Source organism: Gobio gobio (genome assembly GCF_949357685.1).
Source record: "Gobio gobio genome assembly, chromosome: 6".
Classification (NCBI taxonomy): domain Eukaryota; kingdom Metazoa; phylum Chordata; class Actinopteri; order Cypriniformes; family Gobionidae; genus Gobio; species Gobio gobio.
The window spans coordinates 45,882,751-45,903,482 of NC_137102.1; the positions used below are offsets into that span (position 1 = coordinate 45,882,751).

The 20,732-nt window shown below is 38.8% G+C and overlaps 2 protein-coding genes across 3 annotated transcripts; both read right to left on the bottom strand.

Moving 5' to 3' along the window:
• Positions 1-1,819: 1,819 nt before the first annotated feature.
• LOC307127586 (uncharacterized protein) lies at positions 1,820-6,793 on the bottom strand. Its single transcript, XM_079818915.1, has 3 exons — positions 6,293-6,793; positions 6,114-6,189; positions 1,820-4,378 (listed from the first exon to the last, which is right to left on the bottom strand). The coding sequence occupies exons 1-3, from the start codon at positions 6,608-6,610 to the stop codon at positions 3,558-3,560; spliced, it is 1,215 nt and encodes a 404-aa protein (XP_079675041.1). The 5' UTR covers positions 6,611-6,793; the 3' UTR covers positions 1,820-3,557.
• A 398-nt stretch (positions 6,794-7,191) lies between these two features.
• gtpbp4 (GTP binding protein 4) lies at positions 7,192-19,667 on the bottom strand. 2 transcript variants are annotated; one of them, XM_079818899.1, is made up of 17 exons: positions 19,542-19,667; positions 18,577-18,747; positions 18,386-18,489; positions 18,043-18,179; positions 16,700-16,800; positions 16,390-16,482; positions 16,198-16,260; positions 16,069-16,134; positions 15,903-15,968; positions 11,023-11,112; positions 10,393-10,503; positions 10,153-10,282; positions 9,967-10,067; positions 8,242-8,439; positions 8,064-8,129; positions 7,819-7,953; positions 7,192-7,661 (listed from the first exon to the last, which is right to left on the bottom strand). In XM_079818899.1, exons 1-17 carry the CDS (start codon positions 19,587-19,589, stop codon positions 7,509-7,511), a joined length of 1,833 nt encoding a protein of 610 aa, XP_079675025.1. In that variant the 5' UTR covers positions 19,590-19,667; the 3' UTR covers positions 7,192-7,508. The 2 variants fall into 2 exon arrangements, with proteins under 2 accessions (XP_079675025.1, XP_079675024.1); XM_079818898.1 differs by having other exon boundaries at positions 16,069-16,260.
• Positions 19,668-20,732: the final 1,065 nt, after the last annotated feature.

Below are 20,732 nucleotides of genomic sequence, written 5' to 3' on the forward strand. Positions count from 1 at the left end.
ACATGCTCTGCTGTGCTGGTGGCTGTAATGTAATGATGGAAGTATAATTATGAAAAGTGGGAGAATTAATTTAGAAGAAGACACCATATGACCATCATTGTTCTCATGATTGTATACTGGTAATACGTCTTCTTTCTTTGGTTGAAAGGGTGGTTATTTTCTTATGCAGTTTATGCTCTTATGCAGCTTTTCTTGTAAATATTTGAATACCAGTCCCTTCCTTCTTCAAACCCTCCACCATTATCCCCATCTCAAAGAAACCCAAAATCACAGGATTGAATGACTACAGACCTGTTGCTTTAGTGTCTGTGCTCATGAAGTCATTTGAGAGCTATTAATGTCACAAATCTGACAATATAATTTTAACATCAATGTAAACAAACAAAAAATGTAATGCCAATATTTAAATACCAAAAACTCTTTGCTTGACTTGGTAATATATAGTTATATCAACCTAAAACTTAACATCAAGAACATCCAGGTAAATAAAGACACCTGGACGATTATTTTTGTTATTTTAATTTATCTTTGTTATTAAAAATAAGAACTAAAAACAGTCTTTACATTAATTAAATATACACTGGTACATAATATAGTTACAAAGGTTATTCAGCCAGGAGCACTGAGTGATTTTCAGTTTTTATTTTGTTGTTTGACAGCGGCAAGTTTACTGTATTAGCAGGCCTAATGCACGGATCCTATTGACACTCATTCGGTTTCTTTCGACTGTGTTTACATGAATACTCATTAAGACAGCCATTTTGACATTACTGTGTGTGTATTTGACAGTTCGAGTGTGTAACAAGACACGAAACAGAACTGAAGGGACCACATGCTTTCAGAGCGCGTTTCGGTGTGTCAGACAGCGCAAGACTGCAAGGAGTTGTTTTTCGCAAGTTATTGTTTTTAATAACTCTTTTTCATGTCAAGCAATTCACATAAGTAACAGTCGTGTGCCCAGTCTATTCTCTGCTACATGCGTCAATCTAAAACGTACACTTTTCACAATGTTGAAGTAGCCTATTAAAATCATTCAGATATTGCATGCCTTTGCAATATGCATATCGCGATATTTCGATATATTGTGCAGCCCTTAGGAACAGCTTCTTCTCACAGGCCATCTCTCTCCTGGACAGTTAAAAGCCTCTCTTAGTGCAATATCTTGTTAATTCACTCTATTATTATCATCCATAATTCTGTAACATGTACATATTCAGACTGTCTTTATACTTTGTATTTTTATTCTTTAATTTCTTGTTGTATTTGTATATGTGCACTGGAAGCTTCACTTACCAAGAAAAAAATCCAGGTGCCTCATTTATAAAATGTTGCAAAGAAACTGTCTTAAATTAGATTTTACGATCATTTCTCAAATGTTCCCAGAAGAGTTGAAGCTGTTGTAGCTACAAAGGGTGGGCCAACTCCATATTAAAGGTTTTAGTCTACATGGAAAATGTCTCCTTATATGGGCAGCTGTTTATTGGTCACTTGCGCTGACAAAACAAAACCACGGCTGACTATGAATAGGCCACATGCACGTGGGTGATTATGAATCCAAAACCAGAAATCACTTTCTCAACAGTCAGCAGAAAGTCTTTTTCCTGTTTAAAAATAAAAATTAAGCCTTGCCTTTGTATGACTTTTCTTATTTGTTGCAATAAAATTGTCATTTTCAAAATTATTAATTAGTACTATAGACATCACAATAGTACACTGTCATATTACACAGGAAAAAAAAATATCTGTATTTCTTTTTCCAACACATCTAGAACATTGATAATGCCCCACTAGCTACAAATAAAGACTTTGAGGTAAAATTCCTGAAATAACCATTTATTTCTATTAAATACAACACAGACAAATCCAGTTAGTGTTTCTGCCGTGACTAGCTGCAAATATATATGTATAATCTATAATTATATCTAATTTAGATTATAAACTCTTTAAACAACATGTCCTGTACATTTTAAGTACACCTGCCATTCAGGAGAAATTGCGTATTGCATGTTGAAGGTATGAGAATCTTAAAGGCCTGTTCACACCGGGACGATTTTCGCACGCGTTTATCGCCGACGTTTAACGCCTCGGGACTAAACAATGGGCGCCAATGTGAGTGTTCACACCGACGCGCAAAACGGCAGGCGTAAAAGCGTCATTTTTAAAAAAACGCCTCGGGTTCGTTTTTTTATTTTGACGCGGCGCGTAAAAAACTGTCCGACCAATGAGATCGGCGCTTTTGTTCACGTGGCTGGAGCTGCTGAAGTGACAGTAAAACACGACTTGGTGGCGCTCAAGCACAAAACAGTCTTGCCGAGCACACATTGATACGACGAAGAAGTAGTAAGTAGACAAAGAAGAAGATGAACTGCTAATGCTGCTTGCCAGTTAGCAAAAAGTGTGTGAATGGTTTTGTCCATACACATAATATATCTGTGGTTTTGGCAAGCACGTAAATACTGTCTCTCTTCTCCTTCTGTGTGACAAGCGAGTGTCAGAGGCTTAAAGTGCCGCAGCACCATCTTGTGTACCGGGAGCGCATCTACTGAATGTGCACGTTCACTCGGGGCAGCGCCAATGAAAATCGCTTGGGTGTGAACACTCAAGACGCGCCGAAAAACGGCACGAAAAACGCTGGCGATAAGCGTGCGCGATATTCGTCCCGGTGTGTACAGGCCTTTAAGGCCTGTTCACACCGGGACGATTTTCGCACGCGTTTATCGCCGACGTTTAACGCCTCGGGACTAAACAATGGGCGCCAATGTGAGTGTTCACACCGACGCGCAAAACGCCAGGCGTAAAAGCGTCATTTAAAAAAAAACGCCTCGGGTTCGTTTTGTTTTATTTTGACGCGGCGCGTAAAAAACTGTCCGACCAATGAGATCGGCGCTTTTGTTCACGTGCCTGGAGCTGCTGAAGTGACAGTAAAACACGACTTGGTGGCGCTCAAGCACAAAACGGTCTTGCCGAGCACACATTGATACGACGAAGAAGTAGTAAGTAGACAAAGAAGAAGATGAACTGCTAATGCTGCTTGCCAGTTAGCAAAAAGTGTGTGAATGGTTTTGTCCATATACATAATATGTCTATGGTTTTGGCAAGCACGTAAATACTGTCTCTCTTCTCCTTCTGTGTGACAAGCGAGTGTCAGAGGCTTAAAGTGCCGCAGCACCATCTTGTGTACCGGGAGCGCATCGACTGAATGTGCATGTTCACTCGGCGCAGCGCCAGTGAAAATCGCTTGGGTGTGAACACTCAAGACGCGCCGAAAAACGCTGGCGATAAGCGCGCGCGATATTCGTCCCGGTGTGTACAGGCCTTTAATGCGCTCACACTAACTTTCTAGTGTACACTTGTTGGGTCCATACAGTCTCCCTGCAGTATGTATATAATGTATAATGCATCTCACTGCTTTAGTTTTTGCAAAATAATGACCTGACCACTGCAAAATTACACTTGGCATACTGAATGTCTTATATTCAACTCTTGCAGGACACTTCCAAACAACAAAAGCTACAAAAATGACGTCCTGCATTCTCTGTTGTGAGCGTGTGAATCTTTCAGGGCAACGTGTCCTGCTGTGTGTTAGTCGGTATATGAGAGAGCGCGTGCAAGTCAGGGTGGTGTTTCTTGGTGTGTATGCGCAGGTACTGTTTCCCTGCGAACCGTTTTCCACAGCGGGTGCACTCGTACGGTCTCTCTCCGGTGTGGACAGTCTGGTGAGCCGTGAGGTGTCCAGACTGCGTGAAACGCTTCCCGCACTGCTCACAGCGATACGGCCGTTCTCCAGTGTGAATGCGCATGTGCGTGTCCAAACTCTGCGATGTGGTGAAACTCTTCCCGCAGATTGAGCAGATGAAGTGTCGTTTGCCGACTCCACCTCCCCGTAGAGCGCCCAACCGCCCATAGAGACCGAACCCTGAGACGTTACCCAGAGCAACGAGCCGCTGCGCAGCAAACAAGGGAGAATTATGGGATACAAAAGAGTCTGACCCACCAACCCTTTGTGGTGAGGTCTGCAAGTGTGTGAGTGTGTTACGGACAGAGTGTGCGGCCCAATCGGATACCGGGTCCAGATCAGTCTTCGAACACAAGTCTTCCTGAAACACTCGATGGAGATGGGAAGCGTGAGTATCCGACGTGGTTTGAGCAAGGGAGAAGGAAGCGTTATCCGAAACAGACAAGTCGACGCTGGAGTGCTGGGACTCGTCAGCGCCGGAGTGTGTGTCTGCAAATGTGAGCGTATGGGAGTGCGTGTCATGGTCAGGGGAGTGTGAGAGTGTGTGAGAGTCCTGTGCCGAGAGCTCGGCAACATCTAGCTTAGGAGAGTCGTGGGCTACCGCAGAGACACTTTCACCTTCGTCCTCATCGTCATCCTCATCTGTTGAGAAACAAACAGTATGGACACGTCACACTCATTTTGAAAAGGGTTGGCATGGACTTTCAGTACATTTTCAAGTCCCCAACGTACATGCACTGATATATTAGATCATTTTGAACAAATGACTTTTACTGGATGCTTTTACCATATATAAAAATATATATATTTTACAAAACATGATCTTACTGTAAAGGTTTGTAAATAAAGTACAAATTACTGAAAAGTTATAATTTGCATAGAAAATACAATGCAATATGCATGTCACCCTTGGTTTGCTGGTAGTTGGGACTTAAAAGTTAATATTCAGAAAGTATTATCAGTCTAACTGTACTGACACTATCAGATAAGAACTCAGCCTGAACTGAATGATGCTATTGTCTTCTGTAGAGCTGCTTTATAGCTGAAATTGAAGTGGTTTCATAATTGATATACTGCATCACTGACACCATTACTGAACTAAATTGAATTGACATTGAACTGAATTGAGCTGAATCATGACTATTGTTTTGAAGAGCTGCTTTATAGCTGGATTTTGAAGTTGTTTCATAATTTATGAACTTGGCAACAATGACACTGTTGTTGAAGTGAACTGACCTGAATAATGACACTATTGTCTTCTGTAGAGCGGCTTTATAACTGAAAAATCTTAAATTATGAACTTTGCATCATTAATGCTGTTATTTTTCTGTTTATTATCATGCTTTGACACACATTTGGCTTGCTCAGTTGGGGCATAAAAGACTATTATTATAAATATTATCGATCCAACTGTACAGACACGATCGGATCGAACACAAAAACCTGAACTGAGCTGAATAATGAAACTATTGTCTTTTGCAGAGCTGCTTCATAGCTAAAATTGAAGTTGTTTCATAATTGATGAACTCTGCAACATTGACACGGCTACTGAACTGAATCAATATTGAACCGAATTGAGTCGAATAATAGTGACACTATTGTCTTCTGCACACCTGTTTTATATCTGGAATTGGCAACGTTTCATAATTGATGAACTTCAAAATGGACACTTATTGAACCGAATTGAATCAACATTGACCTGAATATAGCTGAACAATGGCACTATTGTCTTCTGTATAGCTGAAATTGCAGTGGTTTCATAATTGAACTTAGTGACATTAATGCCGTTTCTCCTGTTTATTACCATGAGTCTGCTTGAAACAGCCTGTATTATATAAGTGTGATATAAATAAATGTGACTTGACAGTATGAAGACATCACACTCATTTTGAAGGGGTAGACATAGACATTCAGGCTCATTTCTAGTATGCAGTACATTTTCATATCCATTTTTATCTTATTAGTAAAAAAATGTTAATAATGTAAAATGCTACAGTAAAAAAAAAAAAAAAAACTATTCATTGGTCAAGGTTTTACCATATGCACCAACTGATCATTTACAAGACAGTATGTAATTAATGTAAAATGTTTAATATATATATATATATATACACATACATTTTTTAAAAAACAAATTCAGTCAATATGCATACTTTTAAAGTAGAATATATTCTTAAAATTATGTACATGTTTAAATTAATGAACTGCCTTATTATACTTGTGTGAACTGTGGCATTTATTTAGATTTTAAGTTGTGAGTTTTGTCAAAGTCTGATTTATTTTTTATTAATTGAATCACAACACATGCATATTCCTTTTTTTTTTAAGTTAGAGTTTTAATGGTAACGCATAAAAAGAACGAGCACAGGCTACTCACCTCCCAGAGGCGGATGCTCGAGACCTTCCTCTTTGATTTGCATTTGCATCAAATCTTCATCGCGAAACTCACGTGGCTGGAATCCGATCAGTAACAAATAATAATCACTTTTACACAAACAGATATGTATCGCTTCCATTATAATCCCAAAATACACACAAAATAAATGGTCATCTAACCTCTGCCACTGCACCCCGGCTGGTGGACTCTCCGCCTCCGGACGTTTTTCTGCCCACTAGCGACTCGCGAGCACTACTGTCACACCGACCGTCTCGCGCTACCGTTGGCTCGTCGCTGTACCCCCGCGCCGCAACGATAGACTCTATAAGCTGAAGTTTCCGTCGGAGCTCCTCGTTCTCCTTCTGATGGCGTGAGATCTCGATGTGTAAAACGGCGTAGCCGTCGTCCACAAGCTCGCAGATTTCTGCCACCGCCGCACGAGTCAGGGTCTCCATGATGGTCGCGAGCTGGGTGTGAAACGCCCGGTAATTCGCCATCCTTCGCGCTCGGGACGCCTGTATGTGCCGCGGACAAGTGTGTGTGTTGCAGTGCAACTTTAGGTTACGGCAACAGCCGCTTTCGTGGTCCGAAAATTGAGACTGTCCTGTGTTGTTTTGATTTTCTGTCTGAAACGGTGTAAACGCGCTGAGACTGTTGCTAGTGTAGGCTGATGTCGTTTCCGGGGGGCTTTGCTCAGATGTTGTCAAAATAAAAGTCACATGTAAACTATTTTTGTATTGTTAAAACTTAACCAAAATCTGTAAACTGCTAATATTATTTGCAACTTAAAGCCTGATTACTGAATTCACAGGTAGCTAGTACCGATATACACTACAAAATATGACATTAAATATTTAAATAATTTACCTGCTGAAAACCAGTTTCTCCATAATAGTTTACAACAATACTGACACACAGAATAAGGTTGGCGATGGGAATTGCGAATTAGTTTAGCCTGGAGCAGGCTAAAAAAAAAAATACATGCATACATTCCATTCCATCCCACACAGAAAGACAAACATTATGACACTACCATGATTTAAATCGAGGGGAATCAATTTCACACATGAATTTCGGGTTCAATACTTTGGTTGGTTTATTTAACTCCAACAGCAAACAATAGCTTCAATATCTTTCTTGTTCATTTGTTTTGTAAATGACAAAGATTTATAAATCATGATCCTATAGATTCCATTATCATTCTGCATGATATCAGACACTTAGAATGATGTGATTACATACATTTTAATAACTAATCATTCTTTCATGTTTACAGGTGTATTTTCACCTGTATCAGAAAGAACTGGTAAAAAGTACAGAATAACATATTTATTAATCATGGCATAAGGACAGGTATGAGTACACAAGTCGGATGCAAGTGAATAAAGGCTGCGTTTATCTGCGGCTGTTGGTACCAGATTTCCTCTTCCCAGCAAGGAGATGTTTAGGTTTGAGATCAAACACGTGTCGATCAGATTCACCCTTCCTTCCCTGCCTGTTCATGTCCTTCTGTGAGCTCTTCATCATAGTCTTCACCTTCTTCAACATCTGGAAGAAATGAGACAGACAGTCAGTCCAATGAACATGTTTGCAACATATGCAAGGTCTTTTTCTATAACCTAATATACAACTAAACATCTTTCATACACAACTTAATTTCAAACTTGTCTTGTAAAATAATACAGGCAGTTTTTTTAAATCTGACCTTGGCATCTCTGACTCCTGATTGACTCCTTGGTGGTCTCGAGGCGCTCTGACTGCGAGTACGTGACGTCGGTGGTGCGGAGACTTCCCTCTTCCTCTTTCGAACCAGAGAGCGAGATCTCTGAGCATAGTGGCTCTAGAGGGACAAAAGGTGAACACAAACATGTTCAGCGTACACAGAAACAGATCACCATGACCAACAGAAATACAGAACAATGGAAAAACTTTAAGTGTACAGGTTCTTACATCATCTTTTTCAGTCATGTCCAAACCCAGATCAGACATCTCCTTCTCCAGAGTCGCTCTATCCACCTGTATTCCCACAGAGTATTATTAAAAACCAGCTAACTAATCAATAATAATTATTACTAATTAATTATTTAAACGTATACAAAAAATAAGCCTGCTGGACAGAGGGACAGACCTTCTTGGCAGTGCGGGGTATTCTGGGTCCCTGAGTGTCTTTTTCTTTGGAGGCGAGAATCTTCAGCTTCCGCTTCTCACGAATCTGACTGGCCAGCTGTCGGATCTCCTTCATCTCCTCATCCTCACTCTCCTCCTCAGACTCGTACTCTCCGGCCTTCTCACGCAGATCCTCTTCTTGCTCCAAATCCTCCAGCCTCTGAGAATAAGAGAAAGGACAGAAATTCAGAGCATGTCTTCTGAAGCAACGTCAACATTAATCGTCACAAAAAATAATTGAAAACGTTTTAATTTCCAAATGCTGTCAACACTAGCATTTTGCAAAAGTTTCTCTTCCACACTGAAACGTCAGCTTTGCAGGACTGCAATATGAAGAGTATGCAAAGTAATATTTTAGCAACTGTGTGAAAGTGAGTAGCACATAACGGGCCCAATAACAGTATAAACATGAATAGCTATCGGTACAATATGGTGTCACATGATTAAACATGCATCACTGTTTTCAAATACTTCCGTTTTCACAGTCCACACTACAACGCAAAAACAGCGTTTATAAAGCTTTGTTTTCGTCAATCAGACTGATCTCATGAAATGGCGTATGTATGACACGCCAATTCGTATGCCATTTTGGCGTGCTATCAAGACGCATAATTGCTTTTTAGCGTGTTTATCAACGCCGTTTCATTCTATCCCCCTACACTGCCCCTACCCCTAAACCTACCCATCACAAGAAACATTCTGCATTTTTACATTTTCAATAAAACATCATTTAGTATGTTTATAAATCCATTTACATTCACGCGGAATCACACGGCGTAGACATACACGCGGAGTAGACATACATATAGACATAGCTCAATGCGTACAGATAACACGACATTTGGCTTTAGAAAGTGGCGTGTATGTTTATGCAAAGTCATGATGTCATGTTGGGTCAATAAAAAAACTGGTTCAGTGTGTACGAAAGGCCAAAACAGAGAGAAAAAGATGCAGCGTCAAACGAAAACATATTGGTGTGAATGTAGGATGTAACCAAACATTTTTTTTAAAAGAAATAAAAAAAAAAATTAAGTGAGCAACTATGGATTCCCTAGTCCTGAAATTAGATATAATGGGCTTGGAAAATGGAAAACGAAAGTAAACACAAGCTCCCTAATGCACGCAAATGAGGCGACATACAATAGCCAGTCTCACAATATCAAAGCTACCTTAGGCTGGGCCGTGTAGTGGTAACCACCTCTTAGCTCTGATCTCTGTTTTGCTCTCTGTTAGCACTTTGAATATTGAGAGAGTAATTTGATTATGGTTGCACTTATTGTTTGCATTTAATAAAACTAAACTGTTATTTATTTTTATGTATAGTTTTTATTTATATTTTCAATCTGAGGAAGAGTTAAATTAGGAGGTCACGCGCAGCCTCAATCAGAAGTTCTGGAAGCTCATAATTCATGTAAGAGACTCGTGTGAAATCATACGGGAGAGAAGCCAGTCAGTTGAGTTTGGGGCAAAACCTTTTACAGTGCTCGAGTATTATTGTCTTTTAATGCATTTTATATTTCATACTCAGAATGATGAGGAGTCAAAATGTACCTGCAGAATTTTTTTTCAGACATGAATTTTGTCTGAGGATTTCTTAAAAATACTGTGCCTTGTGTCTCGTCTCGTGAGCTATGCATCTCTTCACACCCCTAGTTACAGATTAAAGCTATGGCATTTGTTTTAATACCTTCATGATCTCCGGGTCGATGTAATCAGAAATATTGTGACCCTCCCAAATCTCAGGAATCTTATCTAGCTTTTCTTCTGGATTCATCAAATCCCAGTATTCTGAAAACACAAGACAACATTTTGTCAGACACATCTTGAGTGTGTATATTTTATGTCCATGTGTATGTGTGCATTCATATCTTACTCTGTAGATCAAGTGTGTAATCATCTCCCAGCTCAACCTCCAGATCTCTCTCCAGTTTGCGTTTGGGAGCATCCGTCTCCATTGCCTTCCTACGTATCAAAGCCCCTTCGGGAATAAACGGAGGCCTTTCCTGCACAGACCAAATCAAAAACCGTTATAAAAATACTTTGCTGGAAGTATTTATGAAGAAATAAGCTTACAACTAAGCAGACAATTGTTTAAGACGACAAGAGCGAGTACCTTTTGATCTCTCTTGGCTGGCACTGCCAGGTGGAGTCTGTTCAAAACATCATGAACCTTCTTGCTTTTCATTTTTGTGTCCACACGGTGAGTCAACAGCCGATCACATGCCTGTTATTATAATTTATTTATTAAAAGATAATTCACAAATCATCTAAACCACCAATCTACATAAGCCTACAAAAGTCTCTTACTCTAGAAACCTGTACATGAAGCTATGCTGTGTGCCGATTTCAGAAAGAGCTTTATTGCCAAGTACGTTTGCACGCAAGGAAATTGTTTTGGTGACAGAAGAAGCTTCTAGTACACAGACAACAGCACACAGATAGTAAAATACAAATAATAGAATAAAGATATGATGTATATATATATACAAACAAAAATAGACAAATCTGTATGTACAGGTGTGCTATATACAGCAGAGTAGAATAGAATTAACAGGGAATGGAATAAAATAGGTAGGATATTGTCGAATAAATATAAGTGTTATTGCACATTTATCGTTACACAGTGCATAGAACATTTAACTGTTCATGAGGTAAATTGACTGGGTAAAGAAACTTGCAATAGTTCAAAGAGAAAGTGAGCATATGTGAAAGTGAAGCTGTAAAGAGTATTGATTGGTCTTACCTCGGTCTTCACCTGTATCACACCCTCTTCTGTCAGAGAGCTCGTCTCAATCACTGTAACCCCCTCAGCAGCGATATCAGTAAAGATTTTCTACACACACACACACACACACACACACAGAGCTCAGTTTAGTCTCAAGTTGCAGGTACAACATTCTCTTATAACATCAATCAAACTCTAAACGGTTTGAGATTCTAGCATTGATCTTAGATAAAGGCTGAAATAGGTGACACTGTGGCAAAAACAACTGATTATTATAAGACTTGTTCAATTGAAACCAAAACTTTATTCAAATCTGTATGCTGTTATTAGTCTGTGGAACACAAAATGAGAATCTTCACACCAAAAGTTCATAAAAGAACAAAGCACCATAAAAGTAGTCCAAACAGCACCATTCAAAAGTTTGCGGTTGGTAAGAATTTTATAAAAGGTCTCCTATGCTCACAAAGGCTGCATTTATTTGATCAAACAGTAAAATTATTTTGTGAAATATTACAATTTAAAATAACTCTCCTATTTTAATACATTTTAAAATGTAATTTATGCTAAATTTTCAGCATCATTACTCAAGTCTTCAGTGTCACTTGATCCTTCAGAAGGTATAGGAATTTAGAAGCCTCTGAATATAATCAGGGTTCAAACACATTTCTACTAATAAATTGAGAAAAAATTACTTTTGGAGGCAAACATTCATGACCTAACATCAGGGTATCTGCAGGTTTCACCAAGTCAAATTAAGACTTTTTAAGACATTTTTAAGACCATTATGAATTAAATTTAAGACCTATATAACGCAATAAAAAAAAAAACCGTACAATAGGAAATGCAGAATCACAATGACTTGCAAAGCAAATTAATTTATTAAAATTGAACAAAATATTAGTAAACTTGCACTTCCTCATAGCTCAATCCCATCAGGATTAATATACAAACACACTACCGGTCAAAAGTTTGAGAACGGTAAGACTTTTTAATGTTTTTACAGAAGTCTCTTCTGCTCACCAATGCTGCATTTATGTTATTAAAAATACAAAAAAATCTGTAATATTGTGACAGTTCTGTTGTGACTGTTCTCTATGTGAATATATAGTAAAGTGTCATGTGAATTCATCAAAATTCATGTGATCAAAGCTGAATTTATCATCATTACTCCAGTCTTCATGCCCCTTCACAAATCATTCTCATATGAGGATTTGATGATCATCAAACATTTATGATTATTAACAGTGTTGAAAACAGTTGTGTAAAACATTTTTTTTAGGATTCTTTGATGAATGGAAAGTTCTAAAGAACAGCATTTATCTGAAATAGAAAGTAAAAAAAAAAGGTTTTTGAAGGATTATGTGACTAAAGTCTGGAGTAATGATGCTGAAAATTCAGCTTTGAATCACAGAAATAAATTGCATATTCAAATATAAAAAATGTTAATAAATGCAGCCTTGGTGAGCAGAAGAGACTTCTTTAAATACCATTCTCAAACTTTTGACCAGTAGAGTGAGTGTGTGCATGTATGTGTATTTTATTATATATCTAATTTTTTGTGAGATCAAAATTACTGATTTTGTGGTGGTGGTCATTTTCAGAAATGTGCATGTTTTTTGTTGTTTTTTTTTTTTCATAATTAGGATGCCACATTTACCATATCATTATGTTAGATGCACAATAGTCACACATGGCAATAAAACAAAAAAATGCATGAATCTTGTTTGACAATAGGACAAATAAGTACAACTTAAATATACAGATACAAACAGTGCTTTAGTTTAGGTAGGCTACTGTTTGTTTTTCCCCGTTGTTGTTGTTTGATTAATATGAACTACACAGACAGGAGGGGGTATAGGCTAGGCTATATTGGGTTGCTTTCACTTTAAGACCTACAGTAATGCGCCTAGAAATAGAACACATTCGGTAGTATACTTGCGCGAGCGCTGACAGGCGGCAAACGCATGCACAGAATCCTCAGCCAGTCTGACATCTGTCCGTGTGGCAGTAGCGAATCAGTTCGGGGTTTACATCGCTTTTTTAGTGCTATCGGGAATATCATAATTTTATTTGGTCATTGTGCAAGATGGCTGGTAAGAAAGATTTGCCTTCACTTTCACGTGAACTGGAGAACTGAAGCTGAAGAATAAAATCTGTTTGAGGTGTCTGTGGTACAATCCAAAAGAGCCTCGCGCCAATTACATGAAAGCTGAATGGCTGCAATATAAGATGCATGCTGGTCTCATTTGTAGTTGTAAAACAGCGAACTATAGTTGGACTAGCGAAAGAATGAACTACAACACACACACACACACACACACACACACACACACACACACACACACACACACACACACACACACACACACACACACACACACACACACACACACACACACACACACACACACACACACACACACACACACACACACACACACACACACACACACACACACACACACACACACACACACACACACACACACACACACACACACACACACACACACACAGTATACAGTAGATGTAAAATAGGAATAAAAATCGAAGTTTAAATTTTAAAATCACAGCAACTAACTGATGATGAATAAATTGTATTAACTGGAATAAACTGTATACAGAAAGGGAGCAGAGAACGTGACTGATTGTGAAGCTGTCCATAACATGGGTCTAGTGCGAGTTTAAGCACACCCATTAAAATCAAGGAAGCCTTTTGTTTAATTATGGGAGAATTTGCGAGTTTCAGTCAGAATTCTGTCAAAGGACTCGCACTGAACAGAACGTTTCAGCAATGACTAATCTGAAAGTCACCACATTTATAAGCTCAAAAGAAATGTGCGTGATTGGTTATATTTATATTTATGCATTTGGCAGACGCTTTTATCCAAAGCGACTTACAGTGCCCTTAATACAGGGACAATCCCCCTGGAGCAACATGGAGTAAAGTGCCTTGCTCAAGGACACACTGGTGGTGACCGCTGGGATCGAACCAGCAACCTTCTGCGTATCAGTTCCATGGTTTTTAACCCACTGGACCACCATCTCACTTATAATGCTCAATCCTGCAAAACGAAATCTGATGGAATGCGGCAGTCTGATGGATCGAATGATCGTTAAGTACAGTAGTTTGTCTAAACAATATTATCACCTAAACATATTCCATTACATAAATATTTTGAAACAAGTTTCTATGACTTATCCAAAACTTTCTGGGTTTATTTATTTTTCCAAATCTTTTCCAGGCATGGAAAAATTGCCATCTTAAAATTCCATGACTTTTCCAGTTTTTTTTGTGACCGAACAAACCTTGCAAAATGCACAAATCTTATGGACCTACTTTTTCAACATTTTTGGAGCTTAAAGGGATAGTTCACCCAAAAATTAAAATGCAGTCATCATTTACTCACCCTCACGTTGTTCCAAACCTCTATGAGTTTTTGTTCAGCTGAACACAAAAGATGATATTTGATTGAGTATCTCCCCCCATATCAATGGTTGCTCTATCTGCTTTTTTACAAACATTCTTCAAAATATCTTTTGTGTTCAGCAGAACAAAGAAACTCATACAGCTAGGGCTGAAACGATTCATCGAGTTACTCGATTAACTCGATTACAAAAATTCCTCGAGGCAAAAATTCTGCCTCGAAGCCTCGTTAAATTCCTATGACGCGCTCTATACGCGCAGGATCTGATTCACACGGACTGCTGTTCAGCGTTCAGGAAGCACACCATAGCGCGTGATACATTTTGAATTTAGTTTAGATTCTAGATGCCCAGAATCACTATAGTAACTGCATGTTTTACACAGTTTATGTAAGTTGATTACCGTTGTTATAGCTGCCACACACACACAAACACGCACACACACACACGCACGCACGCACGCGCGGGGCGCGCAAGCCCCGAAGCCAGATCGCTTTCACTTTCATCCTCATAAAGTGTGTCAAGTAAATGCTTTTAAAGCCTTGCCAGTTTGAACATTGAAGCGGTTGTGCACTATTCAAAAACAACCATACGGAAAACTTATCCGTTCAGTGCTCAGCTTTTTTCTGTGACACAGACAGAGCCGAGCCGTGTCGCGTCTTTGACAACGAGCGCGCGCCCTGAAGGCATGACCTCTTTTCGCGTGAAGATCGCGCGCGGAGAGCAGCGCAGAACTGATAGTAGAAAATCAGTAACACACACACGCACCCTCCTCTCTCTCTCTCGCGCCAGTCAGACCAATCGTGGCAATGCATCACATATGCTTAAACTGTTATGTAGCCACGCAACAATAATTTCAGCATTCACTTTATACACCGGGACGTGATGTTGTGACGCGATTTTTCGAACGGATACTTCACCTAAAATGCACCGCTATGCAAGTAATGCAAGCCAAATGCAGCGCTCTATTGAAAATGAATGTATGCATTTCTGCTGTACCAAACTGCAATGAAGCCTCACGTACGCACGCACACACACACACACACAGGTTGCTAGGTTACCATAGCAAATAGGCTCACCACATATGATATATTATTTGTTAGTAGCCTAATGGTAAATGCTGCAGGTGTAGAAATCTACATAAAAGATATTTACTTTGATGTCAGGGCTAGATTACAGCATGAAACCTGTTGTGCATATTAATACATTAAATTACTTTTCCTCTTCGTTTAATGCATTATTTTCGTTATGCATTATTTGTTTTGGTTGTTTAAAAACACGGAAAAAATGTATCCGATTAATCGATTAATTAAGTGCTAGATTAATCGATTACAAAAAGAATCGATAGCTGCAGCCCTACATACAGCTTTGGAATGAGATGAGGCCGCGTAAATAATCGAATGAATCCCTTTACGTTTCTTTCAGCTCCAGGAATTCCTACCTTGTATAAGAGGATTCAGAATGTCATTTACCTGATTCTCCTCTGGGAGTTCACTGATCTTCCTCACATCACACTTATTGGCCATCACGATCAGAGGCTGCATTACACAAATAATGATCACTGCCATCATTCAGCCCAAAAAAACATGTCTTTTTACTTCATTCATTTTAAGTTTACATCTTTGTATGTGTGTGTACCTTGTTGGCAAACAATGGCCGTATATTGTTAAACAGCTCTAGTTGTTGTGAGAGAGTGTGTCCGCACTGCTCCGACACATCCATGACGTAGAGGACAGCGGCACGCAGGTGAGCCAGAGCAGTGATGGCCTGCATTTCTATGGTATTCCTTTCCTCAAGAGGGTGATCCAGAATACCAGGGGTATCAACCACCTACAAACACAGACCCGTAAATAACACATAACTTCAGGAACATTTGTATTATATTAAATGGTAAAATGTTTGAATATTAAGTCAGTTCAGTTAAATGTTGTCCGGGAACCATATTTTTCTACCACTCACCTGCCAGCGCAGGTATTTGTAATCCATGTGACCCACAAACAAAGATTTGGTGGTGAAGGCATACGGCTGGACCTCAACATCAGCACGGGTCACCTGTACAAACATTAAAACTTAATGGTTCTCCTCAGTCAAATCCTCCTTTTGTCAATTATATGAGCGTTATACTGGTGAAAAAGTCTCAAACCCCAGTCAATTATTCACAACAGAAAGTGAGTGACATCTATCTTCAATATATATTATAGTCTATTCGCACAAACCTACAACGCACACAGATTTGACATTTAACCTACATTCACATGCACAAACAAACCTTGTTGATAAAGCTGGACTTGCCGACATTGGGGTAACCACACAGTAGGAGGGTTCTGGTGTTTGGGTCAATAGTGGGTAAACGGGACAGATGCTGCCGCACTATGAAAAGATAAATATGCATTAACAGTGTGCAAATGTGCATACAATGTATTTATTTTTGTTGAGCATTTATGCTTTGATGGGTGAAGTCAAACATTACTCCAAAATATACACTACCATTCAAAAATGTATCAAAAGTGACAGCAAAAACCAGAGATTTCTATTCAGATGTTTTGAACTTTCCATTCAAAGAATCTTGAAAATGTTTCCAAACAGTTTCTGGAGCATCAGCCCAGCATATTAGAAAGATTTCTGAATTACAATTTAAAATATACTAAAATAGAAAACAGTTATTTAAATAATTTACAATATTACAGCTTTTTACTAGCCTGGATGCCAGCCGAATTTAGCCCCGCCCACAAACTTTTTTGCTCGGGCAATTCGGTCTGGACTCGCTCCATAGAGGAGTAATTATGCCCGAACAGAAACTGTTCGGACCAATGAAATTGTCAGGGCGGGCTTTAGACGATGATTGACAGATGATCAACAGTAACGTAATCATCCACGTCATCGAAGGCTCTTGGGTTGAATTTGCTCTTATCCTAAACGGAGAACTTGTTCGTATATGCATTCACCTTCACTATTTCTCTCAGAAACGATGATCGTGTTGGTAAGTACTCTGTGTATCCTTAAATTATTTTATTACTGGCAAAGATCGTTTACACTCATCTTTTTCTTGTAACGTTACTTAATCCAGCGTGCGTGCAGACAGGGTTTCCAAGTGTTTTTGCAATGTCGCGCACAATCGCTACTCAAAACTATAGCCCAAAACAATAACTTTCCGGGGGGTTCTCCGGAAAAAAATGGCGTTTGGTTGGCAAAATATGTTATTTTGGCAAGGTTGCCTGCTAAAATTCGCATTCCTGGGTTAATATAATCACATAATTGGGGTCGCTTCAACCCGCTGACATGGAGAAAAACACGGACTTGGTAACACAGTGCAGTTGAGTTCTGTTGACATTTGACAACTAACGTTACGCGTCGCTCCGTTGCTCTGATTGGTTGTGGGTCTATCCAATTGAGGTCTTTCCTGGCTCGGTTGAAACACGCCCCATAATCAAAGCTCAATGGAGCGGTACCAGACTCATATTCTGACTAGAATTGAGTATGGCCACACCAGGCTAGCTTTTTACTGTATATTTGATCAAATAAATGCAGCCTTGGTGAACATCAGAGACTTTTTCAAAAACCATCTGGTATGCTGGAAAGTATTTGTGGAAGTGCACAAAGTTTTTTTTTTACCTTGTTCCAAATACTCCAGGCTCTGCTTCTGTCTCTTTAATATGGTGCACATGCGACCCAGTGCGGCCCGTTTCAGCTGCTTGCAGCGATAGAGTGAATCTCCATATTTCATGAGCCGCACATAATCTTTAGCAACACTAGAAATGCAGACACAGTTTTAATCAGTTACATGAATTTCATAGACCTGCAGATATGAGCAGAACTCATATGGGATATATATTTTTTAAACAAACAAAGGATGTAAATGATCTCATGTATCAGCCAACATATTTATATTTAAATCAACCACACAAAAAAGCTAAAGAGTATATGTGCATGATGACGATAAACCCAAAAGACTCACTTATCAATGAGGTTCTTGGCGATGTTGATCTGACCAAGAGCCAGTTTATAATGATCTTTATCATACAGCACATTCATCAGATCAGCGTAGAAGGGGTGGATATCCTGAGAGAGATACATAGAAAGTCATTTATCTACTAAAGGAGGCATGATTGTGATCATGATGTGTTGTGAAGTTTGTGCGACACTTACGTCCAGTTTAGGGAAGTCAGTGAGGATCTGTGACAGTCGATCATGGTAGTTCTGCTGGGTGAATTTGACTTTGCGCATGTAGAAATGTCTTATTCTGTGGATCTGGTAATGTTTGTGTATAACAGTGGGAGTTTTTCGCTGGGTTTTGGATAAAGTCAGATCTATGAAGTCCTGCATGAAGAGAATCAAGCAAAGAAATAGCATTACATTATTATGACACACCAGGGTTCTCACATATTTTGGAAAAATACTTTCCATGACTATGATTTTCCAAATATTACAATCCTATTACTTAAAGGTTTCACATAACAAATACCAATATTAGTGATTACTTAATTATTTTATACAATAAACAAATTATAATAACTAACAATATTAAATATTAATACAAAAGTTCCACTCACAAATATCAATTAGACAATGAAATACAATTAGAAGAACTTATATCCACTAACTTTCCACTATATTTGTATTAATTTTCCAGGAATGGAAATATTTTTTAAGTCCTCTAAAAATGTGCAGGTTTTCCATGACCATAGGAATCTTGGCACACATTTGGGGCAAGTGGTTTAATTCAACAAGCGACAACAAATGGACACAAAAAATGTCAAGTAAACACAGGCTGAGTTCTTTCAAAATGAGCTGATCTAACGTAAATTGGATTGCCTTATTAACCAACCAAAGATCTCAGCCGCATTAATACTTCATCATTCCCCAGATGTTATAAACACATAACCACTCGTTCTTCATTTTCACATATGACACCAGTAAAAGCATGTTGACAGTAATGGAATAAATATAATTGAAACACATGAAAAGTTAAATGGCCGAACACCGCGCACGTGTGTAACGTTACAGCGCGAGCAACATACTGTCAATGTCCGTTATTAGCGGCAACACCAGCAGCACTTTCTACAGCATTTGGCCCCACATTTGAGAGTCAAAAAATGTCGTTAATGTCATACCTTAGCGGTGGGAACCACCATAATCTTTTTAAAGTTGTACAGCGCCATGATAGCAGCGCTCGCGACTCCTCTACAGAGCACGGGGAAGGGCCGACACACGCAGCGGACGCGTGTAACGAAGAGCAATACACGTGGTACCGCGCAAACGCACTCACAGCGCCACCTACCGGAGGGAGGAGCCTCACAAATCATTGGAACTGCAGAACCAGTGAGAAGGTTGCATTGCACTAGCAACATTTGAACCCTTATGTTTTGTTTGAGTCATTTTAATTTTAATCGAGTCATTTTAATTTAAAAATACTTAAATGCACTGTTTATCACACTAGTGTGTTTGAATGTTTAACCAGAAAGTTTTCCTGTACAAAATGGCACAAAGTCACACTTGTGGCGTTCCCAGTCAAAAATGGCTGGCATACAAAAACAAAAACAACGTACAAATATCTTGTAATGCTATATCATCACCAAATATTGGATTAAATCTTTTTGTCAACTTGTATTTCTTTTTTCGAAACTTAATGATTGTAGGCCTCATTGATACGAGCTTATATTGGTCAAAAATGACTATCCATTGACCACTGAAAATTAATGGGAGAGATTGAAAATAAGAAAATGTTCAGAGCATGTTCATCATGTTCACATACAGTGTTGGGGGTAATGCATTACAAGTAACTTGAGTTACGTAATAATATTACTTTTTCTAGTAAAGTAACTAGTAAAGTAACGCATTACTTTTCAAATTTACAACAAAATATCTGAGTTAATTTTTCACAAAAGTAATGCAAGTTACTTTTTCCCATTAATTTGACTGACAGCTCTCCTGCCCCCATGTTGAGAGAAATAAGTGCCGATGTGTGTGTGTGTGTGTGTGAACATGATGGTTATTGTAGTTCTAGACTAAATGTGAGCAATTATTCATCTCACTTGCACAATAAAGATTCTGCACTCCTCAAAATGAATAAAATCAGTCAAATGCAAAATCAGAGTACTATGCAAACCTCCAACAATTAAATGTTAACTATTTTTATGCATAATCTACCTTTATAATTCATTTACCAATGTCTTGCTGCTGACCTTTGATGATGAAAATTACTAGATTTTTTGTTTTTATTGGAAAAACTTTTTTCTCCTGCGTCCTATTCTACCATTATCCAGAATGGAGCTGCGCCCTCTACTGTTCATGCGGGAATCTGC

Excerpts from the sequence above, each read along its gene's own strand:
- gtpbp4 (XM_079818898.1), bottom strand. The coding sequence starts at position 19,589 with ATGGCGCTGTACAACTTTAAAAAGATTATGGTGGTTCCCACCGCTAAG. Across the intron at positions 16,801-18,042 it reads CCTGGAGTATTTGGAACAAG|TGCGGCAGCATCTGTCCCGT; the intron begins GTAAAAAAAAAA and ends ATCTTTTCATAG. Across the intron at positions 7,954-8,063 it reads ACATGACTGAAAAAGATGAT|AGCCACTATGCTCAGAGATC; the intron begins GTAAGAACCTGT and ends TTGTCCCTCTAG.
- LOC307127586 (XM_079818915.1), bottom strand. The coding sequence starts at position 6,610 with ATGGCGAATTACCGGGCGTTTCACACCCAGCTCGCGACCATCATGGAG. Across the intron at positions 6,190-6,292 it reads GCCGGGGTGCAGTGGCAGAG|CCACGTGAGTTTCGCGATGA; the intron begins GTTAGATGACCA and ends ATCGGATTCCAG. Across the intron at positions 4,379-6,113 it reads CGAGCATCCGCCTCTGGGAG|ATGAGGATGACGATGAGGAC; the intron begins GTGAGTAGCCTG and ends GTTTCTCAACAG.